General features: G+C 46.9%; 1 protein-coding gene across 1 annotated transcript in view; it reads left to right on the top strand.

Annotated features, from left to right (window-relative positions):
• The window catches only part of LOC133126660 (voltage-dependent R-type calcium channel subunit alpha-1E), a 122,602-nt gene that overhangs the window by 72,688 nt on the left and 34,582 nt on the right, over window positions 1-15,332 (top strand). Inside the window, exons 8-15 of the mRNA XM_061239002.1 lie at window positions 2,102-2,205; window positions 2,432-2,547; window positions 3,336-3,389; window positions 5,272-5,361; window positions 5,589-5,798; window positions 6,065-6,177; window positions 6,809-6,921; window positions 14,934-15,065. Coding sequence (XP_061094986.1) covers window positions 2,102-2,205; window positions 2,432-2,547; window positions 3,336-3,389; window positions 5,272-5,361; window positions 5,589-5,798; window positions 6,065-6,177; window positions 6,809-6,921; window positions 14,934-15,065 — 932 coding nt within the window. The remainder of the gene's footprint in view (window positions 1-2,101; window positions 2,206-2,431; window positions 2,548-3,335; window positions 3,390-5,271; window positions 5,362-5,588; window positions 5,799-6,064; window positions 6,178-6,808; window positions 6,922-14,933; window positions 15,066-15,332) is intronic.

Genomic DNA, 15,332 nt, shown 5'->3' with positions numbered 1-15,332 from the left:
ATTGCTCCAAACAGAGCAGAGGGTGGATGTTCGCACAACTGCTCTCTTCATAAGGGAGTGCTGGTGTCACAGAAGTATTCTCATAGTGTCCCTATTTGCATATGAATCTTTTCATATCATACACTTTTACTTGACAGCAAGTGTACACTCAGTGAGCACTTTATTAGGTATTTATCACACTGCTGCTGTAGCTGCTGTAGCCTATCCACTTAGAGGTTTGATGTGCGGTGTGGTCAGAGATGCTCTTCTGCGTACCAATGTTATGTGGATATTTGCGTTACTGTCACCTTGCTGTCAGCTTTGACCAGTCTGGCCATTTGTACCAGTTGTAGGTACTAGACACTGTAATGTCACAGATTCCCCAGTTGCATAGTTGTGTGTGGGCTGAGCATGTGCAGTAGAGCTGCGAGACAGGGTGATGGCTGGTGTTCTGCGCATCGCTTGGAGGAGGTGCCAGCTCCCCCCTCTCTCTAACTCTTTACTGCCCATTGTTCAGCCTAATCGCTCGTTAAAAGACTACACTGTCTGAATGGTGCAGGCTGACAAAGGACAGATAGAGGTCAATTCGGTTGATATTATACCTCTGCATGAAGGGTCCTTGTGATTGAGCATTTCGATTATGCTACTTGCACTAAGCACCCCTCCCCCATCGTCCTTCAAACACCCAGATTCAGTTTACACTGCCTGGCATTGCCTTTCTGAAATGTAACTAGCATGTGGCGTGAATGCATCACTGTTACCTTTGTGCTACATTGTGTAAACCATTTGAAGGCTGTCTTCAAATCATCGCGTCACCATTATTAGGCTGTTTCACAGATGCAGTCTGGCATTTCAGTATGACACCAGGGTAGTCTGTGCATTTCAGTATGACACCAGGGTAGTCTGTGCATTTCAGTATGACACCAGGGTAGTCTGTGCATTTCAGTATGACACCAGGGTAGTCTATGCATTTCAGTATGACACCAGGGTAGTGCATTTCATAGTGTAGCACACGCCGGTGCAAATACCTGCAGAAACTGCGGCCCGCAGTTAATATAATATAAAATGCCCAGTAAAACATTTTAGATGCCCTTAATACATATTAACTTACCACTTACCAAAGCATCAAAGGTAGCCTTTAATTAAAAACAACTGAACAAGCCTGTATGTTCTATCTGCTCTGAGATCAGGGTCCTGCACTTTTGAAAACAGGCTGTTTACCTTTTATAATTGCTCAAGCAAATAAAGGTCATGCACCTTTGAGAACATGTTGTTTACATTATATAATTGCCCAACCTTCAGTTTAAATATCATTTGGGTGTATAATGCTTACGATTAATATAAAACTGACTCGAGTTGGCAGAAACTGACAGATTGTCGACTAAGGGAGAAAGGGAATTTGTCTTGGGCCTGCTTTTGCCGTATTACTCAAAATAAGGGCTGTAGCTTTCTTAATGTGAAAAACCTTATTCATGGAGGTATGGTCAGAATAGCCTTCATTATAGTATAGTATTAGTATTAGTCAACAGCTACGCATTTGATCAATTATACTGTCATTTTCTATGACAAAAAGCAATTATTGCAGAGAAAAAGGTACATTTGTAATACAGAAGCAAATACGGTATATAAACTGGCTTGTTTAGCCTTATCTTCACCAGTTCCCAAGCAACCTTGGTCACACAATGTCAGTCTGAGAGCACTGGGATAACCTTTTATGGAAGCAGCCCTGCTGTAGGGCTTTCAGGGCTGAGATGATGAAGATGGGAGATATCTCGTTATCTGGGCATCTGTGGCTGTGGAGCCCTTCTCTCTGGCAGCAGCAGACATGCAACCAAACTGCTGACATTTCCTGCACAGCTCTAGGAAATTTCAGCCAAGAAATGGTGTTCGAAGCCAAGTTTAATTGTGTTAATTTATTAGAAATTATGCTAATATTATCTGTTTATATGATAATATTTGGTATGTGTTTGTGTGCACACTTGTGTGTTTGTCAAAATTATCAAAATTGTAATTTGGCCCTGCTTGTATTAATCATAAAAACACCTGCCTCGATATCCGGTGGTCCAGTATCATTGTATTGTTGTATTGTTCTTTTATGATTCTTTGTGTCATGTTTCCACAGACCAATGATGCCTTAGGCTCTACATGGAACTGGCTATACTTTATCCCTCTTATAATTATTGGGTCCTTTTTTGTGCTGAACCTGGTATTAGGAGTCCTCTCAGGGTAAGTGCAGCACACATTTCGCCTCTTTCTAGCGGTTGGCGTTGCTTTTAAACACTGTTAATGCTGCTTCCAGTTAATGAAATGGATGGAAACGATAATGCACAGCGCACCATAATTAACTGTACAGACGGGTCTATCCCTCTTTAGCAGACAAAATAATTGCTTTTTATTAAAGATGTTTACAGTGAATTGGAGCTCAGATATTTCTTGTGTGTTTTAACTGCAGGGAGTTTGCCAAAGAGAGGGAGCGGGTGGAGAATCGCAGGGCCTTCATGAAGCTCCGGCGGCAGCAGCAGATCGAGAGGGAGCTGAACGGATACCGAGCCTGGATAGATCGCGCAGGTATCTCCAGTGCACCGGCTGTGTGCGCACAGCCCTGCCGCTGTTCAGTCTCTGAGATCCGCATTCTAGTGTTTCATGGGTTAATAAATAAATAAGAGACGTTTCATCCTGTTATTCCCGATCGCCTTTCAGCAGTATGATGGCAAACCACGAGTAAAAATATGTCTTTGGAAGTGACTCCAATCCCCGCTGTTTCAGATTGGGGTGAGTGCAGTGAAGCTCAGTCACTCAGTGGTGCACAGAAACCAATCTGAGATACTGAATTGGATGTTCGTAGACTCTGGATTGTGGCATTATCCTAGTTAATGCGACGTGCAGACACGCTGTGGTGGATCAAAAACATGTTTTAAGAGTGATCAACAGCCCTCAAAATTCCTCAGTTTGGACTGGAGGATGATTTCCGGATGAGTTTGAAACAGTTAGCCAGTAAATGTGATCCTATTCAGAACTGCTAGAATTTTGTCAGAATGTTATTTTAGTTGCTAATGATACCTGAAGCTAGACCAAGGGTCTCCTGCCCTGGTCCGGGAGAGCTACTGGGTCTGCTGAAAATCAGTACCCTGTTGAGATCCAGGCAAGCAGGTGAGGTGAGTTAACTGTGTAATCAACTGCTGGAATTGATTAGTTAAGTCTAGATTAATAACGAAAACCAGCAGACCCTGTAGCTCTCCAGGACCAGGGTTGGAGACCACTGAGCTAGACTGTTGATTTGTTCATTGTCACATTATGAGGACCCATGTCTTTATTAGGCCATGTTCACTTTTCTGTTCTGAACAAAACATTAACAGAGGAGGTGATGCTGGCAGAAGAGAATAAGAATTCTGGACCATCTGCACTGGATGGTAAGATTGACATTTTGTATACTGTACAAATGAAAGCACATGCTGGAAGAGGCTATGTTTATTTACATCCCACCCTCTGTTTGCACATGTTTTAACATTGCTGTGGCAATGACTATATTATTGTTTGTATTTATATGGCAGCAGATTGGTTCCATCTGTTTGAGTTCTTTTTTTATTTTAAATTCAACATGTTCTTATGATATAATCACTCTACCGTGACATTACTGTAGGCGGGTAATTGAAGACTGCATATCTCTTTCAAGTGAATTCCCTTCCTTGGAGAGATTACTTTAATCTTTCTTTCCGAATGAATGTAGCGGATAAAGGCAAACAGAATTAATAAAACTAAGCGTATTATTTTTAAATGTGAAATTACGTTGTTTCATTATGTCTGTCTCCTGTTATTCACAGGTTAATTGTAGCTTATGAGAGATGATCACACTGACTGTATACTGTGACTTGATTAGATCAGTTAGTAAAAATATTTAGTTCCAGAAAAATAATGTTTTCACAGGAACATTTAATTCTGGCACAGATAGCATTTATGACACTTGTGAGATGTGTGCATATGTACTGTATGTATGTGCTCCTGTATTTATACATGGATAGTTGATTTTTTATGTATTATTAACCTTTCACCAATGTCATTACATTTTCTGTTTGAGTTGACAACATTCTGAACAGAAGCAATATGACATATGAGGCTGGAAAAGAGAAACAAAAGAATGCTTTGTCTTGGTTGGAATGGGGATATTATTCATTTAGCACAATGCTGCACCCACTCAAGCAATCAATTGTGGTGCTCATTTCAAAATTGGTTTACAATTTTTTTCAACCACACAAACACATATACACAAAGGTATGACCCTATGAAATGAAGTATGCTCCGCCCTGCCACCCCCCCAAACAAACAATAGTGTTTATTAAATGTTGATTGACAGCTCCCAAAATGTTGTCTGAATGAAATACAGCCAGTAACCATGGTGAGGGACAACTTCTATTCTATCCTTCCTTGCCACCTTTTGTTCCCTGTAACTGGACCCATGGAGAAAAAACAACAAAATGGGGCTTACAATCACTCTGTTAATGGCAGCACAAATACAGGGAGACCTGGTCTAAGTTCCTGGCCTCCGAAATGACTTTTTTCAGGAGACAAGAAAAGGGCTGTTTCCGTGGAAATAAGAAACACAGGAAATAATTGCCTTTATAAATGAGTACACCAATGTTGCCTTGGTAACTGAGAAAAGAAAAGGCTGACAGCATCTTGTGTTCGGGTACTGCAGATGTTTCCTTTTACATTTGTTAATGTACTCCTTTATAAGGGGATACAAAGGTAAATAATAAATGCATCAAACCATAACAAAGGGCCACATCTTTAGACGAGAGAGTGTGGGAAGCATTGAGATTGGTAGGAGGGAGCAGAGGTACATGCACCGACAAACAGGCCCATCGCAAATACATTGCAATAAAGTGTGTCAGAACAGTTATATGAGAATGAATGGTGGGTCTAAAGGCGGAACACTTGAGGATGTGAACAGTCAGCAACAGCACTGCAGTGTTCCTCACTTGTTCACCGTAATTCTTTCTCGTCACATCCATTTTGACAGTCTAATTTCTCTTCATCGACTTTGTGTTTTCTTTTTATTTACCTTTTCTTGACTTGTACAAGCACTCTAGAATTGCTTCTGTTCCGTGTCATTACAATCCATGGGTTGTTAAGGTTTGAGCAGTTTGTCACAATTAGCATTGTGTTTTGAGGCACACTCAAGGGTTATGTTACCTCATTGTCTCGTTGTAGGATTGTTAGAGGAATCCATTGGTTTGCAAAGCAAATATATTACTTCTGTGGTTAATGGTGTTTTAATGCACCTTACGGTCGCAGTGCTGAAGAGAGCAACCATAAAGAGGAGCCGTCTGGACATGATCCGCCATGGTCCTGGGGACGACCAGTACACTGACATCTCCTCTGTGGGTGAGTCTGAGGCCAGTGTTTACACTCTCACCGTGGGTGGGTCCTGCATTCATACCTACATACCTGCTGCTGCCTGGATTACCGTTCTAAAATCATTCAATTACGCTCCTGCTTGCTAGAATTCATTTGAAAAGACAATATATGAGGATGAAAGAAGTAAACTCAAAGTGCCAGTTTGTGTGTAGGATATTAGTCGTTTAATACTGCCCCTGGCCTCTCCCCTCTAGGTGTCCCTTTGGCCAGGTCCAGCATCAGAAGTGCCAGGAGAGGGCCCACCGCCTACCTCCGCCGCAAGGAGCGCATGCTGCGTATCTCTGTCCGCCGTATGGTGAAGAGCCAGTCCTTCTACTGGACCGTGCTGGGCCTGGTGGCTCTCAACACGCTGTGCGTGGCCATCGTGCACCACCACCAGCCCCCCTGGCTCTCCACCTTCCTCTGTAGGTCACTCTGTTGGCTCCATCTGGTGTTGTGTTGAGATGCTGCTCTGGGTCACCTGCCAGGTTCCATCTTGCATTGTGTTGGGGACTTGTTGGGGCCTTAAACGTTCTTTCACGCTGGATTAGGTGTAGTGCCCTTCTCGGCAGGAAGTGTCATGAGAACCAGACTCGCCTCTGTTCATCAAAAGAGTGTCTACTGAAATTCAGTATCCTTCTCACTTGAGTTTCCTCTGTTGACTGCCTGAACTGTTGCTTTCCTTTTGCAGACTATGCAGAATTCCTCTTTCTGGGTCTGTTTCTGGCTGAGATGTTTTTGAAGATGTATGGCCTGGGACCCAGACTCTACTTCCACTCCTCCTTCAACTGCTTCGACTGTGGAGTGAGTCCACTCCATTTCTCTGCTATCTTTTATAAACATGACCAAACCACTGGACCATGTGTACATACTATGCGTGTTAGACAGAGAACCAGTATCTATGTTTCGGAAGGTTGAGAGAATGTTTTCTTGTTGTCCTAATATGCAATAATTTGTTGACCACGTTTTCATAAAAAACGCTCCATACGTTTAAACATATCATCATATTGATTTATTACAGTACTTTTAAAATGTTTACAGTTCATCAGCATAAATAATACTTTCAAGTGCACACAATGAAGTGTACAGTGTTAATCCAACTCCTAACAGAGTCCAGTTGGGAATTAATTTAACAGTGAATATTTTGCTGTGTATTATTTCATGCCTTAATTTATCTATAAACTGTACAACTTATCTCCCAACAAGCTCCCAGTTTGACCCTCTTCCAAGGCATTAAATAAATATGGAGAAATTACTTTCTAATAGGGAAGGGTCTTCTTACCTAATATGGCTGATATAGTGTCGCGTGTTTGAGACAACTGCTGTTAAATGACAAAGAAAAGGTAAGATATTTTTGTTGAATAAAGCTCCTCAGGTGTCTGTGAGTGAGAGCTGTGGTAGGCTGGTGCTGATGACCCTGTGTGGCTCTCCCCAGGTGATCGTGGGCAGCATCTTCGAGGTGCTCTGGACCTTCTTCAGCCCCGGCATGTCCTTCGGCATCAGCGTCCTGCGGGCCCTGCGCCTGCTGCGCATATTCAAGATCACCAAGTGAGTGTGTGTGCAGTGTGAGTGTGTGTGTCTGTGTGAGTGTGTGTGTCTGTGTGTGTGTGTCTGTGTGAGTGTGTGTGCAGTGTGAGTGTGTGTGCAGTGTGAGTGTGTGTGTCTGTGTGAGTGTGTGTGTGAGTGTGTGTGTCTGTGTGAGTGTGTGTGCAGTGTGAGTGTGTGTGTCTGTGTGAGTGTGTGTGTCTGTGTGTGTGTGTCTGTGTGAGTGTGTGTGCAGTGTGAGTGTGTGTGCAGTGTGAGTGTGTGTGTCTGTGTGAGTGTGTGTGTGAGTGTGTGTGTCTGTGTGAGTGTGTGTGCAGTGTGAGTGTGTGTGTCTGTGTGAGTGTGTGTGTGAGTGTGTGTGTCTGTGTGAGTGTGTGTGCAGTGTGAGTGTGTGTGTCTGTGTGAGTGTGTGTGTCTGTGTGAGTGTGTGTGTGTGAGTGTGTGTGTGTGTCTGTGTGAGTGTGTGTGCCTGTGTGAGTGTGAGCGCAGTGTGAGTGTGTGTGTCTGTGTGTGTGTGTCTGTGTGAGTGTGTGTGCAGTGTGAGTGTGTGTGCAGTGTGAGTGTGTGTGTCTGTGTGAGTGTGTGTGTGAGTGTGTGTGTCTGTGTGAGTGTGTGTGCAGTGTGAGTGTGTGTGTCTGTGTGAGTGTGTGTGTGAGTGTGTGTGTCTGTGTGAGTGTGTGTGCAGTGTGAGTGTGTGTGCAGTGTGAGTGTGTGTGTCTGTGTGAGTGTGTGTGTCTGTGTGTGTGTGTCTGTGTGAGTGTGTGTGCAGTGTGAGTGTGTGTGCAGTGTGAGTGTGTGTGTCTGTGTGAGTGTGTGTGTGAGTGTGTGTGTCTGTGTGAGTGTGTGTGCAGTGTGAGTGTGTGTGTCTGTGTGAGTGTGTGTGTCTGTGTGTGTGTGTCTGTGTGAGTGTGTGTGCAGTGTGAGTGTGTGTGCAGTGTGAGTGTGTGTGTCTGTGTGAGTGTGTGTGTGAGTGTGTGTGTCTGTGTGAGTGTGTGTGCAGTGTGAGTGTGTGTGTCTGTGTGAGTGTGTGTGTGAGTGTGTGTGTCTGTGTGAGTGTGTGTGCAGTGTGAGTGTGTGTGTCTGTGTGAGTGTGTGTGTCTGTGTGAGTGTGTGTGTGTGAGTGTGTGTGTGTGAGTGTGAGCGCAGTGTGAGTGTGTGTGTCTGTGTGTGTGTCTGTGTGAGTGTGTGTGCCTGTGTGAGTGTGAGCGCAGTGTGAGTGTGTCTGTGTGAGTGTGTGTGCAGTGTGAGTGTGTCTGTGTGAGTGTGTGTGCAGTGTGAGTGTGTGTGCAGTGTGAGTGTGTGTGTCTGTGTGAGTGTGTGTGTGAGTGTGTGTGTCTGTGTGAGTGTGTGTGCAGTGTGAGTGTGTGTGTCTGTGTGAGTGTGTGTGTGAGTGTGTGTGTCTGTGTGAGTGTGTGTGCAGTGTGAGTGTGTGTGTCTGTGTGAGTGTGTGTGTGAGTGTGTGTGTCTGTGTGAGTGTGTGTGTGAGTGTGTGTGTCTGTGTGAGTGTGAGCGCAGTGTGAGTGTGTCTGTGTGAGTGTGTGTCTGTGTGAGTGTGAGCGTAGCCTGTGTGTGTCTGTGTGAGTGTGTGTGCCTGTGTGAGTGTGAGCGCAGTGTGAGTGTGTGTGTCTGTGTGAGTGTGTGTGTGAGTGTGTGTGTCTGTGTGAGTGTGTGTGTCTGTGTGAGTGTGAGCGCAGTGTGAGTGTGTGTGTCTGTGTGAGTGTGTGTGCAGTGTGAGTGTGTGTGCCTGTGTGAGTGTGTGTGTCTGTGTGAGTGTGTGTGCCTGTGTGAGTGTGAGTGCAGCCTGTGTGAGTGTGTGTGCAGCCTGTGTGAGTGTATGTGTGTGTCTGTGTGAGTGTGTGTGTCTGTGTGAGTGTGTGTGCCTGTGTGAGTGTGAGCGCAGTGTGAGTGTGTGTGTCTGTGTGAGTGTGTGTGTCTGTGTGAGTGTGTGTGCCTGTGTGAGTGTGTGTGCCTGTGTGAGTGTGTGTGTGAGTGTGTGTGTCTGTGTGTGTGCCTGTGTGAGTGTGAGCGCAGTGTGAGTGTGTGTGCCTGTGTGAGTGTGTGTGTCTGTGTGAGTGTGTGTGTCTGTGTGAGTGTGTGTGCCTGTGTGAGTGTGTGTGTCTGTGTGAGTGTGTGTGTGAGTGTGTGTGTCTGTGTGAGTGTGTGTGCCTGTGTGAGTGTGAGCGCAGTGTGAGTGTGTGTGTCTGTGTGAGTGTGTGTGCCTCTGTGAGTGTGTGTGTCTGTGTGAGTGTGTGTGCCTGTGTGAGTGTGAGCGCAGTGTGAGTGTGTGTGTCTGTGTGAGTGTGTGTGTCTGTGTGAGTGTGTGTGCCTGTGTGAGTGTGTGTGCCTGTGTGAGTGTGTGTGTGAGTGTGTGTGTCTGTGTGTGTGCCTGTGTGAGTGTGAGCGCAGTGTGAGTGTGTGTGCCTGTGTGAGTGTGAGCGCAGTGTGAGTGTGTGTGCCTGTGTGAGTGTGAGCGTAGTGTGAGTGTGTGTGTCTGTGTGAGTGTGAGCGTAGCCTGTGTGAGTGTGTGTGTCTGTGTGAGTGTGAGCGTAGCCTGTGTGAGCGCAGTGTGAGTGTGTGTGCCTGTGTGAGTGTGTGTGTCTGTGTGAGTGTGAGCGTAGCCTGTGTGAGTGTGTGTGAGTGTGTGTGTCTGTGTGAGTGTGTGTGCCTGTGTGAGTGTGTGTGTCTGTGTGAGTGTGAGCGTAGCCTGTGTGAGTGTGTGTGAGTGTGTGTGTCTGTGTGAGTGTGAGCGCAGTGTGAGTGTGTCTGTGTGAGTGTGTGTCTGTGTGAGTGTGAGCGTAGCCTGTGTGTGTCTGTGTGAGTGTGTGTGCCTGTGTGAGTGTGAGCGCAGTGTGAGTGTGTGTGTCTGTGTGAGTGTGTGTGTGAGTGTGTGTGTCTGTGTGAGTGTGTGTGTCTGTGTGAGTGTGAGCGCAGTGTGAGTGTGTGTGTCTGTGTGAGTGTGTGTGCAGTGTGAGTGTGAGCGCAGTGTGAGTGTGTGTGTCTGTGTGAGTGTGAGCGTAGCCTGTGTGAGTGTGTGTGTCTGTGTGAGTGTGAGCGCAGTGTGAGTGTGTGTGTCTGTGTGAGTGTGTGTGTCTGTGTGAGTGTGTGTGTCTGTGTGAGTGTGAGCGCAGTGTGAGTGTGAGCGCAGTGTGAGTGTGTGTGTCTGTGTGAGTGTGAGCGTAGCCTGTGTGAGTGTGTGTGTCTGTGTGAGTGTGAGCGCAGTGTGAGTGTGTGTGTCTGTGTGAGTGTGTGTGTCTGTGTGAGTGAGTGTGTGTGCCTGTGTGAGTGTGAGCGCAGTGTGAGTGTGTGTGCCTGTGTGAGTGTATGTGTCTGTGTGAGTGTGAGCGTAGCCTGTGTGAGTGTGAGGGCAGTGTGAGTGTGTGTGCCTGTGTGAGTGTGTGTGTCTGTGTGAGTGTGTGTGTCTGTGTGAGTGTGAGCGCAGCCTGTGTGAGTGTGAGCGCAGTGTGAGTGTGTGTGCCTGTGTGAGTGTGTGTGTCTGTGTGAGTGTGTGTGTCTGTGTGAGTGTGAGCGTAGCCTGTGTGAGTGTGTGTGCCTGTGTGAGTGTGTGTGTCTGTGTGAGTGTGTGTGTCTGTGTGAGTGTGAGCGCAGCCTGTGTGAGTGTGAGCGCAGTGTGAGTGTGTGTGCCTGTGTGAGTGTGTGTGTCTGTGTGAGTGTGTGTGTCTGTGTGAGTGTGAGCGTAGCCTGTGTGAGTGTGTGTGCCTGTGTGAGTGTGTGTGTCTGTGTGAGTGTGAGCGTAGCCTGTGTGAGTGTGTGTGTCTGTGTGAGTGTGAGAGCAGCCTGTGTGAGTGTGAGCGCTGTGTGAGTGTGTGTGTCTGTGTGAGTGTGTGTGCCTGTGTGAGTGTGAGCGCAGTGTGAGTGTGTGTGCCTGTGTGAGTGTGTGTGTCTGTGTGAGTGTGAGCGTAGCCTGTGTGAGTGTGTGTGAGTGTGTGTGTCTGTGTGAGTGTGTGTGCCTGTGTGAGTGTGTGTGCCTGTGTGAGTGTGAGCGTAGCCTGTGTGAGTGTGTGTGAGTGTGTGTGTCTGTGTGAGTGTGTGTGCCTGTGTGAGTGTGTGTGCCTGTGAGAGTGTGTCTGTCTGTGTGAGTGTGAGCGCAGTGTGAGTGTGTGTGCCTGTGTGAGTGTGTGTGTCTGTGTGAGTGTGAGCGTAGCCTGTGTGAGTGTGTGTGCCTGTGTGAGTGTGTGTGTCTGTGTGAGTGTGTGTGTCTGTGTGAGTGTGAGCGTAGCCTGTGTGAGTGTGTGTGTCTGTGTGAGTGTGAGTGCAGCCTGTGTGAGTGTGAGCGCAGTGTGAGTGTGTGTGTCTGTGTGAGTGTGTGTGTCTGTGTGAGTGTGTGTGTCTGTGTGAGTGTGTGTGCCTGTGTGAGTGTGAGCGCAGTGTGAGTGTGTGTGCCTGTGTGAGTGTGTGTGTCTGTGTGAGTGTGAGCGTAGCCTGTGTGAGTGTGTGTGAGTGTGTGTGTCTGTGTGAGTGTGTGTGCCTGTGTGAGTGTGAGCGTAGCCTGTGTGAGTGTGTGTGAGTGTGTGTGTCTGTGTGAGTGTGTGTGCCTGTGTGAGTGTGTCTGTCTGTGTGAGTGTGAGCGCAGTGTGAGTGTGTGTGCCTGTGTGAGTGTGTGTGTCTGTGTGAGTGTGTGTGCCTGTGTGAGTGTGTGTGCCTGTGTGAGTGTGTGTGTCTGTGTGAGTGTGTGTGCCTGTGTGAGTGTGAGCGCAGTGTGAGTGTGTGCCTGTGTGAGTGTGAGTGCAGCCTGTGTGAGTGTGTGTGCAGCCTGTGTGAGTGTGTGTGTGTGCCTGTGTGAGTGTGTGTGTCTGTGTGAGTGTGTGTGCCTGTGTGAGTGTGTGTGCCTGTGTGAGTGTGAGCGCAGTGTGAGTGTGTGTGCCTGTGTGAGTGTGAGTGCCTGTGTGAGTGTGTGTGTCTGTGTGAGTGTGTGTGTCTGTGTGAGTGTGAGCGTAGCCTGTGTGAGTGTGTGTGCCTGTGTGAGTGTGTGTGTCTGTGTGAGTGTGAGCGTAGCCTGTGTGAGTGTGTGTGCCTGTGTGAGTGTGAGCGCAGTGTGAGTGTGTGTGCCTGTGTGAGTGTGTGTGTCTGTGTGAGTGAGTGTGTGTGTCTGTGTGAGTGTGAGCGTAGCCTGTGTTAGTGTGAGCGCAGTGTGAGTGTGTGTGCCTGTGTGAGTGTGTGTGTCTGTGTGAGTGTGAGCGTAGCCTGTGTGAGTGTGTGTGCCTGTGTGAGTGTGTGTGTCTGTGTGAGTGTGTGTGCCTGTGTGAGTGTGAGCGTAGCCTGTGTGAGTGTGTGTGTCTGTGTGAGTGTGTGTGTCTGTGTGAGTGTGTGTGCCTGTGTGAGTGTGAGCGCAGTGTGAGTGTGTGTGCCTGTGTGAGTGTGTGTGTCTGTGTGAGTGTGAGCGTAGCCTGTGTGAGTGTGTGTGAGTGTGTGTGTCTGTGTGAGTGTGTGTGTCTGTGTGAGTGTGTGTGCCTGTGTGAGTGTGTGTGCCTGTGTGAGTGTGTGTGTCTGTGTGAGAGTGTGTGTCTGTGTGAGTGTGTGTGTCTGTGTGAGTGTGTGCGCCTGTGTGAGTGTGAGCGCAGTGTGAGTGTGTGTGTCTGTGTGAGTGTGTGTGTCTGTGTGAGTGTGAGTGCAGCCTGTGTGAGTGTGTGTGTGTGCCTGTGTGATTGTGTGTGTCTGTGTGAGTGTGTGTGCCTGTGTGAGTCTGTGTGTCTGTATGAGTGTGTGTGTCTGTGTGAGTGTGAGCGCAGACTGTGTGCGTGTGTGTGTCTGTGTGAGTGTGTGTGCCTGTGTGAGTGTGTGTGTCTGTGTGAGTGTGTGCCTGTGTGAGTGTGTGTGTCTGTGTGAGTGTGAGTGCAGCCTGTGTGAGTGTGTGTGTGTGCCTGTGTAAGAGTGTGTGCCTGTGTGAGTGTGTGTGTCTGTGTGAGTGTGAGCGCAGCCTGTGTGAGTGTGTGTGTCTGTGTGAGTGTGTGTGCCTGTGTGAGTGTGTGTGTCTGTGTGAGTGTGTGCCTGTGTGAGTGTGTGTGTCTGTGTGAGTGTGAGTGCAGCCTGTGTGAGTGTGTGTGTCTGTGTGAGTGTGTGTGCCTGTGTGAGTGTGTGTGCCTGTGTGAGTGTGAGCGCAGCCTGTGTGAGTGTGTGTGCCTGTGTGAGTGTGTGTGTCTGTGTGAGTTTGTGTGCCTGTGTGAGTGTGTGTTTCTGTGTGAGTGTGTGTGTCTGTGTGAGTGTGTGTGCCTGTGTGAGTGTGAGCGCAGCCTGTGTGAGTGTGTGTGTCTGTGTGAGAGTGTGTGTCTGTGTGAGTGTGAGCGCAGCCTGTGTGAGCGCACTGCATTTCAGTGTGTGTGCTACATGTGTGCATTTTATGTGTGTATGAGAGAGAGAGATTTCTATTCCTGGAGATTGGTATTTCTGGAGATGGGTTGAAAGTGAAAATGGCTGAAGCACAGACGTATTTCAGTTTTGGGTTCAACCTTTATAGAATCTCTGATTATGCAATACATTGTGGTAGGGAGTATTATATTAAGGTAGTTTATATTGAGAGACTTAGTTTGGGACTTTGGTTAACCCTCACTCTTTTTGGAGTGCCATGGTACTTTTAATGACTGCATTGACTCCAAGCGAATGTCTTATCTCAAGACATCTTAAAGCACCTCCAGCAGCTTCTGGAACATTAGCTGTACTCTTTCCAGAAAGATGAATATCCTTTACTGCTCCACTTCAAGCAGCATTTCTAGCCTGCTCCCTACGGTTTTCCATGGAGTTGGCTAAAAGACATCATAATTATATAAAAACACAGTCTGTCCTTTCCCAAAAGTAATGATAGCTGTTGAAGGGCATCACTCATGAAAGATGGTAATTACCGCTAATCCTCTGTCCAATCACATTTCAGGGCTGTGTTCCAGTTCCTCCTTAAGCCCTCAAGCCCTCAGATGGAGCTCTGTGTGACATGGCAGCATATCAACAGCATCTCAGTATGAGGCCAGATTGCAAACACCAGTTTGGGAGGCTTGTCACACACAGCTCTCTGTGTGGTTTGTGGAATCTCAATGGTTTATTTGGGATGTATGGTGTCATTTTCAAAGTGATGATTGCTTTCTCTTTGGCCAAAAAGCTTATTTCTTGGTTGATTCTAAACAACTTCAGCTCAGCGAGTGTGGATTGGCATGCTTCGTCTTTCCTGACTGTCAAAATGTGGGTACCTGAAAAAGTGCCCAGATTCCGGAGAATGCCGTAAAATGTACATACTGTATTGCTTCCGTTACACTGAAGCTGTATGCGCCAGTCATGTATTTGTGAAGCTATATTGAATTCTATGCCATATACATATCTCAGTAGAAATAATTCAGAGTGTGTTGTGGTTTTCCTTATACAGAATAGACAAAGTGATGCTTGGTGTGTTGAGTGCTGAACAGGTTTCATCAATTGTCCAAACGGATGCTCTGTTATAGCAGTAAGACAGCTTACAGTGGCAGAGCTCAATGGTCTCCTCACACCAGTAGCTCCAGAAGCGAGCCTGGAAGGGGAATAAAACAAGCCAAAGATAATCTATAAATAAGGAAGTAAATGGCCTTATTTGATGGCCTTATTTGAAACATTAATTAATGAACAACTGTCAGCGGGCGTATCCGGACTGCTCCCTTGCAGCTGTAGCAGCATCAAAGTAAATAGTCCAGAAGTGCATCTTATGCTCTTCGCATTAAAGTTCTTTTGATGCTTGGTGCTACATCTTTACATGTTTGCTCTCAGAGAAGTGGGCGATATGAGCTAATTATTACTGGGTGAGCCATTGAGTGAAATACAAGATAATTGGTTGAATCATCAGGGAATCAAAACAAAAACAAAAATCAAAAGCAACGTAGGAGGTCAAAAGATGTTGCTTTGCCTTAACTGAACTCTCGCCCCGTACTTCTGTCATGTTGTCACGCTGTGTCTGGTATGTGTGCTGTGATATACCGAACGGGTCGTGGGGTATTGGAGAACTCTCTGCTGTGAAGTGAACTCGGTGGGCTCGTGTCCTACAGATACTGGGCGTCCCTGAGGAACCTGGTGGTGTCTTTGATGAACTCCATGAAGTCGATCATCAGCCTGCTGTTCCTGCTGTTTCTCTTCATCGTGGTCTTCGCTCTCCTGGGCATGCAGCTCTTCGGCGGCAGGTGCAGCTCAGGACGGTCGCCGCGCTGCGGGAGACACGCCGCACCGCCAGACGCCCACGTCTCACATACCTCACGCTTTATTTTACCGCCTCGTAGAAAGAATCTAATACCTCTTCAAATTATTTGAATGGCTTTGTCGATTTTCACCTCTGGCCATTTAGCAATGATGGTAAATTTGAAATGGAATTGATTGACTGTTAGAGCAAATCCAAAAAAAAGTCTATTTAGGATTTTAATTCCGGTAACTTCTAAATGTATTGTTACCAC

Source organism: Conger conger, chromosome 4 (assembly GCF_963514075.1).
Source record: "Conger conger chromosome 4, fConCon1.1, whole genome shotgun sequence".
In the NCBI taxonomy this organism is placed as follows: Eukaryota; Metazoa; Chordata; class Actinopteri; order Anguilliformes; family Congridae; genus Conger; species Conger conger.
The sequence above is the reverse complement of the archived record's forward strand: the minus strand, read 5'-3'. Positions and strand labels throughout refer to the sequence as shown.